Source organism: Nasonia vitripennis, chromosome 1 (genome assembly GCF_009193385.2).
Source record: "Nasonia vitripennis strain AsymCx chromosome 1, Nvit_psr_1.1, whole genome shotgun sequence".
NCBI lineage: Eukaryota > Metazoa > Arthropoda > Insecta > Hymenoptera > Pteromalidae > Nasonia > Nasonia vitripennis.
Window position 1 is genome coordinate 30,997,102 of NC_045757.1, and position 16,068 is coordinate 31,013,169.

At 33.0% G+C, this 16,068-nt stretch overlaps 2 protein-coding genes across 7 annotated transcripts; one reads left to right on the forward strand and one right to left on the reverse strand.

Moving 5' to 3' along the window:
* Positions 1-5: 5 nt before the first annotated feature.
* LOC100115606 (F-box only protein 44) lies at positions 6-4,277 on the forward strand. Its single transcript, XM_001600237.6, has 4 exons — positions 6-271; positions 343-924; positions 1,036-1,188; positions 1,265-4,277. Exons 1-4 carry the CDS (start codon positions 257-259, stop codon positions 1,403-1,405), a joined length of 891 nt encoding a protein of 296 aa, XP_001600287.1. The 5' UTR covers positions 6-256; the 3' UTR covers positions 1,406-4,277.
* Positions 2,107-16,005, reverse strand: LOC100115566 (HEAT repeat-containing protein 5B). Of its 6 annotated transcripts, none has more exons than XM_016990057.3 (33): positions 15,390-15,985; positions 14,407-14,567; positions 14,112-14,323; positions 13,679-13,826; positions 13,472-13,582; positions 13,196-13,379; positions 12,950-13,110; positions 12,616-12,865; positions 12,052-12,195; positions 11,720-11,970; positions 11,530-11,641; positions 11,201-11,453; positions 11,018-11,127; positions 10,780-10,943; positions 10,609-10,641; positions 10,153-10,227; positions 9,793-10,068; positions 9,434-9,715; positions 8,986-9,345; positions 8,601-8,922; positions 8,224-8,490; positions 7,959-8,140; positions 7,635-7,880; positions 7,331-7,550; positions 7,012-7,254; positions 6,779-6,941; positions 6,574-6,689; positions 5,974-6,495; positions 5,734-5,885; positions 5,452-5,665; positions 5,346-5,360; positions 4,770-4,915; positions 2,107-4,700 (listed from the first exon to the last, which is right to left on the reverse strand). In XM_016990057.3, exons 2-33 carry the CDS (start codon positions 14,533-14,535, stop codon positions 4,521-4,523), a joined length of 6,243 nt encoding a protein of 2,080 aa, XP_016845546.1. In that variant the 5' UTR covers positions 14,536-14,567; positions 15,390-15,985; the 3' UTR covers positions 2,107-4,520. The 6 variants fall into 6 exon arrangements, with proteins under 6 accessions (XP_016845546.1, XP_031777139.1, XP_031777137.1 ...); XM_031921274.2 differs by having other exon boundaries at positions 4,521-4,700; positions 14,407-14,564; positions 15,390-16,005; XM_031921276.2 differs by having other exon boundaries at positions 4,521-4,700; positions 10,153-10,221.
* Between the last annotated feature and the right edge of the window lie 63 nt (positions 16,006-16,068).

Below are 16,068 nucleotides of genomic sequence, written 5' to 3' on the forward strand. Positions count from 1 at the left end.
ATATATATAGTTTATACGATATACCTATATAGGTAGGTATATAAGTCCACGCGCGTACTCCCCGTACTCAAGAAAAATGGCTCGTTTTTTACGGCGTCTGATGATGGCGTCAGTCGGTGATTTTTGGAAGTTTAAGTAACGCGATGTGTATATTGTATAAAAGTGTACACTATTATTATAAAAATCAATTTTTAGTGTATCTATTATGAATTTTGAACAGTAAATTTTTGCGTGATTTATTAATAAATACAAAAGTATGATGAGAGTAAACGTAAGTTATAATGCAGTACCGATTCATTAAAATTAATATAACATATCATTAAATCTATTTGTTCTTTGTAGGCAAAGAAAGTGAAAGTCAGTTTTGCGGTTGATGCAGTTGATGAAGAATGTTTTGAAAAGACAGAAATGACATATGACGAAATAAGCAATAATGGATCGATCATTGAAAATAAGAGTATTCCAGATGAACTATTATCAAAAATACTATGTTACACTGATCATAAGGCATTACTTCTTTGCCAACTAGTTTGTAAACATTGGCACTATCTTATTCGAAACTATGTGTGGCATAAAAAGGCAGAATTTACTTTGGGTAAAAGTTTGACGTTTACTGAAAAGACACCTTGGACAGTATACTATTTCATTTGTGATCAAATGCCCTTCTATAAAAATTTAGTCAAGAATCATTCTGGAAAAGATGGACTTTTTAAACATTGGTGTATAACAGAAAATGGTGGTACTGGCTGGAATGTAGAAAATCCACCAAAGGCTGTTAAGCAATTACCTGATGATCCAGTGTTTGAAGATGAGAGTTATTGCTTTGTCACATCTTTTAGTAAATGTTGGAAAGAACAAACTATTCACTTGATCGATGAAGGATTCTCTGAGTATGTTCTAGATTATTTACAGCCAACAATCAAGGTGTGTATATTGTAATATTTCATAATACGAACATTTCAAAATAATATTTCATTTCAAAATAGCTTTCAAAATAAAAGACAATGAATAAATTTCTATATACATTATGTACAGGTCAGCGAGTGGTTCTGTTGTCGGCCAAATGTTCCAGCAATATATGAATGTACAATAAAATTACTTCGTGAACAAAAATCAGATAGAACAGCAATCGAAACATTGAGCTACAGCAAAGTTTTGGAAGGAGAACAAATGAATCAATGGTTTAAAGTGAGTTTACTAATATAAAATGCTTTAGAATGACATTTCATTTGAGTTATGTAAATCCTTAATTTATTATTTATAGTTTACACATGAATTCAAAAATTATGGTAAAGGACTGAGAAAAATAAAATTTGGTCACGGTGGTCAAGACAGGTCTTACGTAGCTGGAAGCTGTGGTAGTAAAATGGCTGGAGCTTGTATTAAGTTAAAAATAAGAACTTAATAATTTTAATAACTAACAGAATCATACTGCCTAAATAATAAACATCATCATTTCTTATAAAGGTTAGCACATAAGTCAAAAAGGCCTATTTTATTTTCCATTTTTAGAACACCAAAGTGAAATAAACTTATCCAGAAACTGATAAACTTAAGGTATGACTTGGATATTTACTTTAAGTTTATCATGTTTTGGAAACATTTATTTTACCCTGTTGCTTTTAAAACAAAATGGCAAATTAAAACAAGCCTTTTTTTGAGTTATGTGCTAGTTTCTGTAGGAAGCGACGATATTATAGTACAAATTTGTACCGTGAATGAGATTATTTTTTAAAATCTATATTCTAAATGGAATATTTCATGTCTTTTAGAAACGTTTCAAAAACAGGCAGATAAAAAATGCACATTCCATGTCATACACTGATTTAAAAATCTAGTCCAAAAAAGAGCTGATGTTTCAAATTCTATAGATGGTTTTTATATATTTATATATAATAGCAATAATTGTTATAAATAGTCGACATAAACTTCTGTTTTATGACGATTTTCACTTAAAAAATTCAACTGTGATTAAACCAAACTTTTTTACACAAGATTGTACTGTTTCTAGGTTTTCTAAAGTATTTGAAACACTTAAAATGCCGAAATTATTGTAATATTCGTGATTCATTATTTTGTATGGAGTTTTAAATAAAAGACAAGTTATTCTATTGTATGCCTCTTTATTACGAAATATATCATGAAATAACATAATAATACATAATAATTTTTAAAATATAAAAGCAAAATACAATTTTCTAAACTTGACACCTTTTGATTACATTCAGTTTGTTCCCTACACGTGACAAGTAAACGCGTGCGCCAAAAACATATCGGGTATAATCACAGTCAATCAAAATTATTGCATATAAAAAATAAGATGACTTGTATTAACTATATATATTTGTATTACATCCCACTAGATATGGGATTAAGAATATAGTTTTTGCCTATTTTTTATGTCTACATACTCTTTTTCATAGATTTTCTTTTTATCATAAAAATTAAAAAGATCAAGAAACTATTCGTTATTGCCGCGAAAATTAGCACATTATGAGTCTACCGCAAAGACTAACCCATTTCATGCCCCGCTTCGAAGGATAACACATTTGAAGAAAACACTAGCGATTGTGAGATATCATGACTAAAAAAATGATAAACTTTATGAACAAAGCAGTACATAATAACATCCTCTTAAAAATAGCCAGCTAGTACAAAAATCATTAAATTATCATAAGTTTTTCTTATACTACAAATATTGTTAGTGTGTGCCGTGAAACGTACTAGTCTTCGCAGCGAGAATTGAAATGTGTTAGTCTTCGGCACTAATAATGAAAACACTCTTTGTAGGGAGCGACGATATGATTTTGAAAACCAAGAAAGTGTTAGAGTACACCTATTGTTTCATATCTTTGAGATGATTATTAATTACATACATCTACATGTTATTATCGTATTTTATGTATATACAAAATGTGTGTATTTATTGCCATGTCAAATTTTTGTTCCAGAAAAGTAACACGATATATTTTGATGACACAATCAATAAAGAAATAACTTACAATTCTTATTTGTAAATGTTGTTCTTTTAAAAAGAGTAATCACAGCAAATGACATATCTTATAATTTACTGTTATTTTATCTTGAAATTTTGTATTTTATCGATCTACCCTGTTACACTTTTCACAAACTACATATCATATTCTAAACTTCTAGAAGTACATACAATACAAATGTCTAATCATACATTATTACACGATTTTACATAATTTAGTGTAACTTTTCATAATAGAGATAATATATAATCACAAACCCTACTTTATTTATTTTAATGATTTTTTTATTTAAAATAAATTAATAATGTGCATAAAATTTTACTCCAATTAAGAGCTAAAAATAATTTTTTTATTTCTTTTTGATAATATGTACTCTTGACTAAAATTTTTACACAATTTTGTATGAGTTTTTTGCAATCGTAAGTCTAAATGTATACTATTATGATGTTATTTAATTTACTTTTATTTTAGACGTATTAAAATTCTATAAATAAATTATACTTAAAAATATGACAACTGGCCAGAATCTGAATATTTGTTAAATTTATTGAATAAATAGAAGTCAAAATAACTGCCAAAAAGTATGTTTTCAAAGTAATAGTTCATGCTAATACTGCTTTACGTACATTTTACATACAATTGTTCAGTTCACTGATTTTTATTACATTATTATTTAATTCTTTTACTGCCAGTATTCATTGCTTCAAATAGGCGAGGTTTATGACAAAACGTTAAATTCTTTAAAATAATAATTACAAATGCTTGTTTAAATACAATGTACAACATATAATTACAAACTAAAATCGGCAAGACTGATTTAACTTTTTATAAAAGTCTTTTAAAATAGAAATAATTCATGGCACGTAATTTTAAGCAATCAAGTATGCCTCTTACAATTATAAATCTATTTTGTGCATCAATTTACATTTATAAAAATATATTTTGAGTTAATCTTCATAACTTAGAAATAATGCACTTTTTCTCAATGAGTGAGAATTGATCTATTCCAACCTACACAATCGAAACAATAAAAGGGATCAATATCCTGCATTGTGCTCGAATAACTAACATGCGTCATCTAAAATATATTTTCAAAGTCGTTGCTCTTGTTACTAGTAACTTGTAAAACATTATTTTTATTTATTTTATTGACGATATCTATCTTAAAATTTTGTTGGGCTCTACAACAAAACATGGAAGCTCATGAATATTTTTTCAACAAAAAATATGTTATTTTGAGTACATTTAAGTATATGAAAAAGTGAATATATTAAAAAAAAATCCATTTATAAAACTTTTTTTATAGAAAAGATTCTAGATATAATTGACTGATAAATATCGTCGTGTATACGAAATATGTAACATCTTTATAATATTGCTACTACACATGATTTTGCATTTATATTTCGAGCACATAAGACTACTTGATATAATATTTCTAAATTTACAAATACTTAGCGCCTATGTTCATTGTACGTACACCGGTGGCATAATTATTCGTCGTAAAACATGAATTTTTATTTATTAATTGAAATTTGAAAAATCAGTTTTAAGAGTAATTGATGGTGCAGGTACTTTGAGCTGAGGCTTTGTCGATTCTAAAATTCTCGATTGCCTTTGGGCTTGTTGTTGGTGACTTAAACGTACTGCATTTTCTAATTTGGTTTTCAGTTCTGTTGATTGGGACATCAGAGTTTTGAATTCCTGAAATTTATTTTTAGCATAAGTAATCAATCCATTTCTTTATTATAACTCTAATATGTAGTTTTATACCTGAGGATACTTTGGTCCAATTCTATTTAACCATTGGAAGCTATGTTGATGAAGACTAATTTGATGCTTTGTGCCATGTTGGAGTTGCTCACCCTCCATTAAATAATTTATTAAAATTGGAACTAATAATGTTAGCATCTGGATTCCTATAAGAAACGTTTAATTTTAAATTAAAACAAGATTTTGTATAATGCGCTCATAAAAGCACCATAATCGTAATACAATAATTTGAATACATAAGCAGACAAAATATTCATTGTATAATATATATTTACAAACATAATAAATGTGTAAATTATTTCAATAAATTATTTTTGAAAAGACAATATTTGATTAAAACGTGTAACCTTTTAATGCAATTTTAAAATAAATATGGTTAATGCACGAACTACAATGAAATAAAAGTGAAAGACATTCATTACTTTTATATCAAAGTAAAGCGTATAACGATCATTTGTTTGCGATTTATAATAATCGTGCATTTATATTTAAAGAAATAATCATATAACAGCCATTGTATAAAAAACAATAAATAACGAGAATACAGTCAACCAATGGCTTATTTTTCAAGATTACCTTGTAATAGATCTTCTGCACCGCATGAAACATTTTTTAATCGTGTTGTAGTATATGCGCGAAATTCTTAAAATTTAAATAATAATTTAAATAATATTATACTTACGTCGTGTAGGTTCTGCAAGTGCAATAAGACCTTCAATTGTTGTGATACACTCCAAAGTAAATTGTAAATCTGCATCATTTGTTACTTGTTTACTCTGATCGCTATACAAAAATTCTACTATTCTCGGTGCAAGTGCATGGATATACGGTGTACTTATACAGCGTTCAGGATGTAGGAAGATCGTTCGAAGTGTTTGCACACACTTTAGCCTTATCTGTAATAAAGAAAAGTTTTTACTAAAAAATTAGCAGCATATTATCTTGATACTAAACGTTAACTCACGTAAATATTTTCAGATTGAATAGCTTGTCTGAAATGATTTATGCATGGAAATTGCAAGTTTGGCGCACTGACTACTTCTGGTAAAGCATGGAGAACGAAAACTGCAATTCCTAACATCATAGCAACTTCATCCATTTTAGTTTCGTCGTTTCCTTTGATGTTAAAATATAAAAATAATGGATATATTTACTGACTTGTAAAGAAATGTTCATAATGTACAGGTAAAAGCTTCTACAGTACCTGCTTTAGCAAGGTCAATGATTTTTGCCAGTGCACTCTGTAAAAGTGATGTCCATTGATCCTGGCTACGAGGATCTCTGGAGTATCTGTTCATAGCGAGAGTCCTTAAGCAATGCAACGCGGCATGTATTGGTGTTTCAGTGCCAGTTTTGATGATATTGTTCTCTGATCGAACCGCAGTTTCTCTTATGACACCAGTTGTGAGATAAAGAAGCGTAGGCAATATCGAGATTGACCCTGTAGGAGAGCAAAGGTTTGGAAGAGCTTCCATTACCGAAAGAGCAGCTGCAATGAGTTTGCCGCTTTCTTCCGTAGGCAAGTACCCTCGTTGGCTTAATATAGCTGTAGCTCCGTCAGGATTTGGATTTAACGATGGAATTTGTCGGACTAATAAACATAAACATACTTCTAATACTGCAAAAACTAATGACGTTCCTGGCGTTAAATCTGATGTATCTTCTCCTTCGCCTAATAAATCTACTTCTGGAACGTCTTTCGTTTCATCATCATCAGATGTAAGTTCTACAGAAAATATTAAAAATTGTATCCATATTCAATGAATGAAAATAATTTCTATTTATCTATTTTTAATATACTTACCTCTTAATTTGGCTTTTTTTCGTTCACTCAAGTCCTCTTGAGCAGCTTTGATTACTTGTTTTAATACTTCCATTACCATCATTTGAATAGAATAACTTTCCTTTGTTAACAACAGTCTGCAAATAAAGATTAATAAATGAAATTTTTAATTCCGTTTATGATGTAATTATTCAAAAATAAGTTATTCGTGAGAATAGAAGCTAACCTGTGCAAAACATTGCATAGCTCAACTGGAAGAGATCGATTAATCATTAAAACGTTTCTAGCCCAACCAGAATCGAGCAAAGTGTATAATGCGCTTAGACAAGTTTCGATATTTTGTATAGATTCAGAAGAACGTGTACTGCACAAAGCCTCCATGCAAATTCCTGCAACGAAAATCAAATCAGTAAATTCTTTATTATATTAGACAAGTATATGTAAAGGTAATATTCTTACCAAAGAGTAAATGAAAACGTTCTTTGTTAGAATCAGTCTTAGTTGTGTGATTGTTATTGGTTCCATCAGAGTTTTTGGTATTTATGTCAGTGTTTTCATTCAACTCAAAACCTTTCACATTCAACCAAAGCGTTGCAGCATACAAAATTGGTGCCCAAGAATTCGAGTAGTATGGACGAGCTGATTCCATAGTGTCCGTTGTATAAAAAGCTCCACCATCGTGCGGTAATTGACTTGAAAATTCTGGAATCGAATAATGAAGTGATGTAAAATTTATTGACTTGTTGATCACTTTTTTCTAATCTAAATTTCATGTTACCTGGAGGAAGAGACAGTAAAGCATGATCTCGCAATGCCGCGAGCCAGTGTTGGCTCAAGCTTGGAAGCTCAGGCTGTACCAAACTTAATAAACTTTCCTTCTGAAATTCGAATTCTCCAAAATCTTCTTCATCTTTTTCGTTATTTTGCCGATTTTTTCGATTTGTAGACTCTCTATTATCTAATGCTGAACCATCGTTTATCATTGCGACGATATATACCTGAACAGGATTTTATATGTTAAATTTTAATTAAAATATACAACAAATAATGTCATCATAACTTATTGACAAATTGAAAATTACCTCTGCCCAAGCCTTTAAAATTGCCAGCCGTTCAAGAGTAGAAAGGCTTTCATTGTAGATTTGAACTCGCGTATGTCCTTCTCTTAACTTTTCTAAAGACGATACTAAGAGCTGATGAACTCTTCGCAAATCATTAAGATCTCTAGCAACGCCACTTCCTATCCATGCACTGCAAGCTTCACAAGCAGCTGCAGTAACATGCGGCGATGTTTCTGCCGAAAATGCCGGTCTTAACGCAGCTCCAACCTGTATTTCATAGATATTAACATATGAAATTTATAAATCAGCATTTAACTAATTTTATTTCTTAAAGAAGTTATTTACCTGAGCCTGAAATTGTTCTAGTAGCAAGTGTCCAGGGAACTCAGGTTCTGGAACTTTAGCAAATTTGTCTATAATCTCTTGTAAGGTCTTTAAACCTTCTAAACGCAAAGGATCACAATCACTTGTCGCTGCCATGAATGCCATACGAACCAAATCTGATAGATGTAAAACAAGAAAGTCGCCTAAAACGTAATTGCTTACAAGCGTTAATATTACATCGCAGATACTCTAGTTTACATTTTTTTAGATTAGTAAGAATATTAACCTTTGCCTTTCGTGTTCTGCAATTCCTTGGCCATAGATAAGTCGAAATGGACCTGCTTATCGTTTGCGCAAGCCGTTATGATACGACGAACACATTGTGCTGCAAAAACCCTAGTAGGCCAACGCGGTGAAACTGTTTGACGTTGCTTAGTAGATTCGTCGGCGTGAAACTCAGCTTGATCATCATCACCCTCTGCATCGGCGTTTTCATTATCAGCGGTTGCCTCTTCTGTGTTTACATTTGTAATGTCTTCCAACGTACTCGATTCTATAATAATAAAATTAACGTTAACATTGAAAAATCAAACTAATCTTGGTAAGGTAGTAAATTTGCAACTGTATTAAGAACTCATTACGCATAGTAAATATTACAAGTACCTGTTGCGACCGTTAGAACGTCTTTGCATAATGAAAGCCAAGGTGACAGATTATTAGCGGCTAAAATCTGGAGCATGCTTGTTAATGTGTCATGAATTTCTTTGATTAGTTGACTGTCAGTTTCCGTGTCGAGCATACTGAATAAGACCCCAGGAAGTCCAGTTTCCGTTATTACCAGTCCTTCAACGACGTTTGTGTCTCTGCTTTCGTTAGCTAATGTCATTGCGTGCTCGCACACTTCTTTTGCTTCGCGCTGTGCCAATTGACGAAGGCACGATATTGCTGCTTTACGGAGTAGTAGGTGATTACTTGATAACGTTCGCTACAAAGAAAAGGCAGGATTTAGTAAAATTAAAAAAAAAACACCAATCTGAAATTAACTTACGCATAATGTAGGAACTAGCGAAGACAAATTGACATGACGTGGAGCGAACAAGTGTAACTGTTGCAGACATCCGGTAGCCTCAGCTTGGACAAGAGAGTCCTGATGATCTTGCATTATGGCACAAGCGCACAAAAATGAGGACCGAGCCATGCATATTGAAGAAGTATTTCCTTGCAGTTCTGGACCTATTGTAGTAATCATCGCTGCTAGAACTTTTCCGATGCACTGATGCACGTCAATGTAAGAATGTGGCACATTTAATAACAGGGTTAATGCTAAAGAAAGAGTCGGTTCAACATAGCCTCGGAACATAGGGCCTCCAGAATCTGCTATCAAAGCTAATGCATGAAGTGCCCACACCTGTAAACGTTTTCAAAAGTATCAGCATGAGTTTTGATTTTATTATTATTATTATTATTAGTATAGTATATCAGAAATTGCAGTTTACTTGTACGACGGGTGAAGAATTATCTTGAGCCAATGCAAGTAAGATGCTGACGCTGGTGTTGAGATGTTGACTAGATCCCATACCACCAACGTATTTGTGAAGACATCCCAATGCTAGCGAGTGTCCAGTCCTGCTAACAACATCGCGAGCAGATTTTAAACGATCAAAGCTCGTTTGTGCCATTTCGGCGGTGAACTTTGCATCTGAAATAACTTGTGCCATACGACCAACCGCTTCGCCAGCAGCCCAACGTAGAATAGCATTGCTGCTAACTAAAGAACTCTGCGAAGCAAAAAGTTAAAGTATATTATATGTGTGAATTCTGCAGATGCGCATAAATTATCGAATAAAACTCTTACAATTATAAGATTTGTAGCTGATTTCTTTACATCTTCCTGACCAAAACTGGTTTTCGCTTCGTTTAGCCCTTTTAATCCACTAAGAACCGCTGTGAAGACGTTCATTTGGATAGCCTCCTGTCTACCAGATTTTGCATGCTTTATGCATTCGCTGAAGTGATCTAGCATCTGTAAGCGATGTTTATTTGCCACTCGTGGAAATATTTGACCAAATAGTGAAACCGACATATCAATCACTGCCACACCTAATGGTAATGGACCTGGAAGGGATTCATCCTAAAAATTAGACATTGGTTAATGAATAAATATTGAAATATTCTTGAAGATGAAAATATACGTTATGAACTATGTTTTTCTTACTTGTGGTATGGGACGATACAGACAACAAGAATTGTGCTCTAATGCGCCAGATCCGGCTGCACTATTGGGCTGTAACTGAAGGAATAATTTTTAGTGGAATAGATACTAGCATAATTAAGGGGAATTAAAATATATATTCAACTAAAAATAAAATATAAAATAATGAGTATTGTGATTATACATCTTCTAAAGTAAATACTTTAATAATGTTATACTATGCATCACAAAAATAATTGTTTAAAAAAAATATTTTTCACAATGTGAAAATAAATTTTGCGGAAATATAACAAAAAAAGCAGATTTTTAATATTCTAAAGCAAATAATAGTTACTATCAAATCATATCATCATAGAAAGCATATTTGTTATGTGTAATGTATACGTAAAAAATAAGCACAAATTTTATTGGAAACTATTTTTTGAATATTAAAGCATTTTCGCAAACCACATTACTCACATGTTCCACATCAGCTCTTCTGTTAGGTTCCATCTAAATATGAATGAAGAAATTTATTTCCAAGAAAAATTATGTATAACAATAATCGACTCTGCTTAGCTTTTGTTAAGCTACATTTTTAAAACGTCGATCCTAGATATTGGTAAACTTATTTAATTAGCAAACTCTTACCTGGTCTTCTATTGTTCTGTGATCAGTTTCTTGTAGCCAGGTACCAAGTATAACGGAATTGTTCGCATGGCATACTGTTCGAAGCAAGGAAGTAGTTGTATTTCCAGGGTTTTCTGCTAACGTGAATTCAGACACTAACATTCTGAGCAGATGAGTGTAGGAACCTTAGAAAATGATAAATGTTAGTAAAAAATAAACAGTATGAACTATCAATTATTTCCAGAGATGCGAAAAATACCTTCAAATGTTTGTGGCGGAAGTAATAACAACGTTTCGTATAATCGAAGACGAACCATTGCAGCTGGAGCCTTAAGTTGTTGACCATAACATTTTAATACAGTTGATAGACTGGAATAAACACACAAAATTATTAATTTGATTTTAAAGATAAAATTAGATGTTCTCATTATTAATGGCATACTTTGTTAACATAGCCAACGCAGACTCGATAGGCGTAAGAAGACGCCTTGTAATGTCATCGTTCACCAATTCAGGACAGTGCAACAGGAAGCTATGCATTGCAGATAGAGCTCCAGCCCGACCTTCTAGAGTGACTTGCCATGTGAATGCATCACCACGCGCTTTTTCACTTTCCAGCTCCTTATTAGAACGGGGAAATGAGTTCCTCCAGAGAAGTAGCATTCTTGGCAATAGTCCTTTTACAACAGCAGTACCTGGAGAATTTCATAAACAAATTAAGTTTCATGCGCTCAAAGAAATTATTATATATTAAGCGTGTAAATCAATTACCTAAAGTCATTATAGCTCCAATAAGAAGCCATCCTGCATGAGTCCGATTCAAGGATAGCCGACTATTTTGACTTGCACTTCTCAAAAGTTCTTCGGCGGTATTGAATATAATCTGTTAAAAAGTCATTTGATTGTTTAATTCGTACGTTTTAAATGTTAATTGAATAATGAATTGATTTTGAAAACTTACTTTTCCTTTGGTGTGTGGAACTCCAAGAGGTGAAAATCGGACGCTACCTAAGACTGCGGCTAATGCACTACTGTATCCTGTAATTGCTTCTGGAGATGTTCTCATATTTTCTATGCTCTCGACACAACGGTCAATTAGAGGTGTTATTTGACTTGGTACAGCAACACAAATGCATCTCAAACACCACGCTGCTGCAAGCCTGGCAGCTTGACAGGGATGCACCAAAACAGCCATTGTAGTTTCAATTAGATCTAAAAAAAGTTTAGTTTTAAATACTTTTTTTAGAATCATAAGTTTTTTGGAGAATTATTTCGAAAGTATTAAAAACTCACTTAAAGATTGATCATTCAACAGATTAGAGGCTGTAGTTCCTAATCCAAGAATCAAATTTCCCATTTCTTGCAAAGCACAGACTAGCAAATGTTGACTAAATAATGTTTCTTGATTGCAATCCTTCGCGTTTTCGGGACTGAAATCTACAAAACAATTGATATTTTTGAAATGCCTGCACGATATTTGCATTGTTATCCTAAAAATAGTAATTAATGTTGGAGAAATTACTAGTTTGTTACATGTTTCTCTTTATGTGAACAATCGAAATTTCTTATTCATTTTTTCCAGTTTTATTGCAATAATTTCGTGGCACGCCTTTTCGAGAAATGCAGATATCTTTAATTTTCAGATTAAAAAAACGAGAATACGTGCATGAAAAATATAGCGTGCATAAAAAGTAAAGTGGGTATTCTCGGCTCTTGCTCGCATTAGCTCCCTTAAATCTTGCTAACCTCACACTCGATTTAAAAAAACCCACTTTACGATCTTTGTACAGATATAATAATGTTCTGTAGTAATTAAGAATGATTAATAGTTTTAGGACACATGAAAAAAAATCTTACCAATTGAATTCATTTGTTTTAAAATAACGTGCGCAATTTCTTTGCATGCAGCCGCTTGAGCTCCTTCACCAAGCAATTTTCCGATGGTTCCTCTGAGTATGAAATTTATACATTTTCTTGAGTAAACAGCATCTACGTGAGAGCTTGCAGCTTTTGGATTCGCAACCAGATCTAGCACGTGACCGACTAGTGTGCCGATGTTACGTTCTAGCCATGTGCTTCCCAACATTTGCACAAAAACTACGTAAGCCTATAAGCGGATGAAAAAAATTTCGTGTTAAGAATATCCTTTATTGAATTCTCTCTAAGACATTCCAGTAAACGTTTTGCTTACGTGTGTTACGCCCACGCGAACTTCTCTGTTGACTCCAGAGCTGCCTTTGATTATTTCTCCAGTTCCTTTTAAAAATCCAACGCCTCCTCTCAAGAATCCAGACATCAAAATATTTAAGACTTCTTCTAATGAGATTTGTTTAAAATTTTTGTTTTGAATACCTGAAATAATTTAGCCAACGTTAGCACGGATGCTTACGAAATAGAATTCTGAGGTGATTGAACTCGAGTATATTTTGATGCCTACTTATAGGATTTTGACCTTTCGGTGTGGGTAATTGCGTCATCGCGACGAGTGTACCTAATAATTTTGCAACTGAACATCGCACTTCGTAATTTGATCCTTCAAATGCTCGAAAGCATAAGGTCGCTACACTTTCAATTTCAGTCGTGTATAAAAATGGTGCATGATGCAGCATTTCCAGAAGACACTGAAAAATTTTAAAACAATTATTAATAGTCGTATTTTTTAAATTCGTAACTTGTTACGATTTTTTTGTTGAAAATATAATATTTCATTTACTTTAGCAGCAGCACATCTCACAGCCATGACCCGATCGGTCAAACAATGCCTGCAAACTTTGTATATTTCTTTGTGAACATTAGTAACAGCGGAACCCATGCCCGCACAAACCTAAAATAATAAGACAAGGTCAAATTTAGCATAAATATACCAAATTTACTAGCTCTACTTTTCTCACTTTGAAGAAGAGCAGTTAAGTTTATTTACCTTCTCCAAGGTATGCATGATCTCAATGCGAGTCTGAGATTCAGCAGAACGTAGGGATTTGATTAAAATTTGCACTGTTTCCTCATATGAACGTCCCATCATTCTTCCAAGTTTTTCATACATACAACCAACACAACATATTGCAGCACTACAAATAAATTTATTTTATCAGTGATATAAATATAAAAATATATTACATTCGTTAAATAAAACGAAAGTATTTTCATGTCTTATAATAGTAAACTAAAATTAACTTCAACATCTCTACTAAAAATAAATCAAAGTATTTTGGAACTACATTATTTCCACAGTGTTTCAAACTCAAGTGAAAAAGTTAGCAGTTCATGGAATTTGGTCAGTTTTAACTATGACCGAATCGTACATAACGTAACTTTGCTTCAATTAGAAAAGTACACAAATGAGTAATACTAACAGTTTCGTAGGAAGGAAGCTTGGTGAGTCATCTTTGTTCTTCAAAATGTCATTGCATTTGTTCACGGTGTCAAAGAGCAAAAATGTATCACCCACACTGAATAGAGTTGCTAAACATCGCGCTATCAAGCGACGAGTGGGTGGTCCTGGAGCACCTTGCATGTGCCTTGTCAATTGTTCTACTAATTTCTGCTGACATCCTTTGATATCGTTCTGTGGAGCCATTATCTTATATTAGCTGATCTTATCTTATATAAATGGCTTATGAAGAATTCCAAAAAAATTTTTCTCCTTACCTTTTGAGCAGCTATTAAAACTTTGTCTAAAAATCTTAGCCATTCGAAAACAAAAACTGGACGCTTTGCTTCGGTAATTTGATTAAGTGCATCCTCATTGAGGGTCAAACTATGACTCAGCTCCATCATTGTTACTGTGTTACACCAACAGGTACTTTCTTCTATGAAATAAAATCATAATGCATAAATAAATTTTTATTCAATTTTTCCAAATCAAATTGAGAAGGTAGTCCTAATATAATCAAACGTGCTACAGAAATATATATATATATATATATATATATAAATATAATTGAGTTGACAAACTTAATGCTGTAACAATTTTCATTTTCAAAAGACAAGATCAAGATGATGATTAACTGAGAGGAAATAAAATACAACACAAAACAATGAGAGAAAAATATTTCTTGATTTTTTGTGAATTACACAATTCAATATTTTTCACATTTTTAAAGCAATACATTATTATATATGTCAAATAAGATTATTCAATATGCTAAGGTAGCGTTGAAAGCTTCTTAAGTATTTTCATCACTTCAATTTGTTATGAAGCCCTAGCATAAAAAAACTCAAGTAAATACCTACATAATGTTGTAAAACTAATATGCAATATAGAAAGCTGTGTTTACAGTTGAACGTATTTCAGATACTCTTGTAAACTCATTATTACTCCAAATCAAAATGCAATAAAGAGAACTTATAATCCACCTGAATTTTCTAATGAATTATTAATTTTTGCCACAAACTCGAGGAGCTTCTATCTAAAAAACTAAGAATAAAAGTTATTGAAAAAAGCAAAAACTCCAAAGGAAAAATAGGTCAGCAAGTCTGCACATGACAGAGCTTTCTCCTGCAAACCCTATAAATAAGTGACAACATAGCGCGCACGAGGCAATATCGCATGACCCATTAATTCGCCCGTGTCCCTATAAATAAAACCGAGCGAAATCATATTATCCACGGCTCTATATAAGTATACGAACCTGTCGCAAAAAAAGGACGATCGATGCGGAATCGCCGACCTTTTTAAAAGTCACTCGTCATTCGTTCCCTCATATTATCGCTCTCGTGCAGCACTCGGATGAGCTCCTCCTTCCTCCTTATCTTCCTCGAAATTCGCACAAACGCACCTCAGTTAGACAGCTTTCAAGGATGACCCCGAGGACAACAGAGTCTTGATGATAATGATGATTACTTGTATACGCGAGTCGACTCTTCGGATGGACGCATGAAACTCTATTTTGCGCGAAGTATATAAGTATATATTTGGCTATAGTGTATATGGGAGCGAGACGCGAGAACACATATATACGCAGAAAAGGAAAGGGCTCCGAAATTCGAGACGCGGCGGTGGTCACTACGAGGACGGTCTGCTGATGTGCTGCATCGCGACGAAGGATGGACTGACACAACACGTATACGCTGTGCACCTGGAGGACGATTCGTGCGGACGTTACGTGGCTTAGGTTAGAAAACGACGGCTGCGACGAAGATTCGCCCAGAAATCGGCCCAAATATGTCACTGTACGGTGGTGATAGTGGTGGTGGTATGGGCCGCGACGAGGCGACGACTACTACTGCAGATATATGTATATATATATATATATATACGTGAGTTTAGTGCTATGCTACTGCGCGCGATATGATGTGCGAGAGACGTGA

Coding starts and splice junctions, on each gene's coding strand:
- LOC100115606 (XM_001600237.6), top strand. Junction 925..1,035: donor ATTTACAGCCAACAATCAAG/GTGTGTATATTG, acceptor CATTATGTACAG/GTCAGCGAGTGGTTCTGTTG. Junction 1,189..1,264: donor AAATGAATCAATGGTTTAAA/GTGAGTTTACTA, acceptor TATTATTTATAG/TTTACACATGAATTCAAAAA.
- LOC100115566 (XM_016990057.3), bottom strand. CDS start 14,535: ATGATGGAGCTGAGTCATAGTTTGACCCTCAATGAGGATGCACTTAAT. Junction 13,583..13,678: donor TCATGCATACCTTGGAGAAG/GTAAATAAACTT, acceptor TTATTATTTTAG/GTTTGTGCGGGCATGGGTTC. Junction 5,666..5,733: donor TTCAATCTGAAAATATTTAC/GTGAGTTAACGT, acceptor TCTTTATTACAG/ATAAGGCTAAAGTGTGTGCA.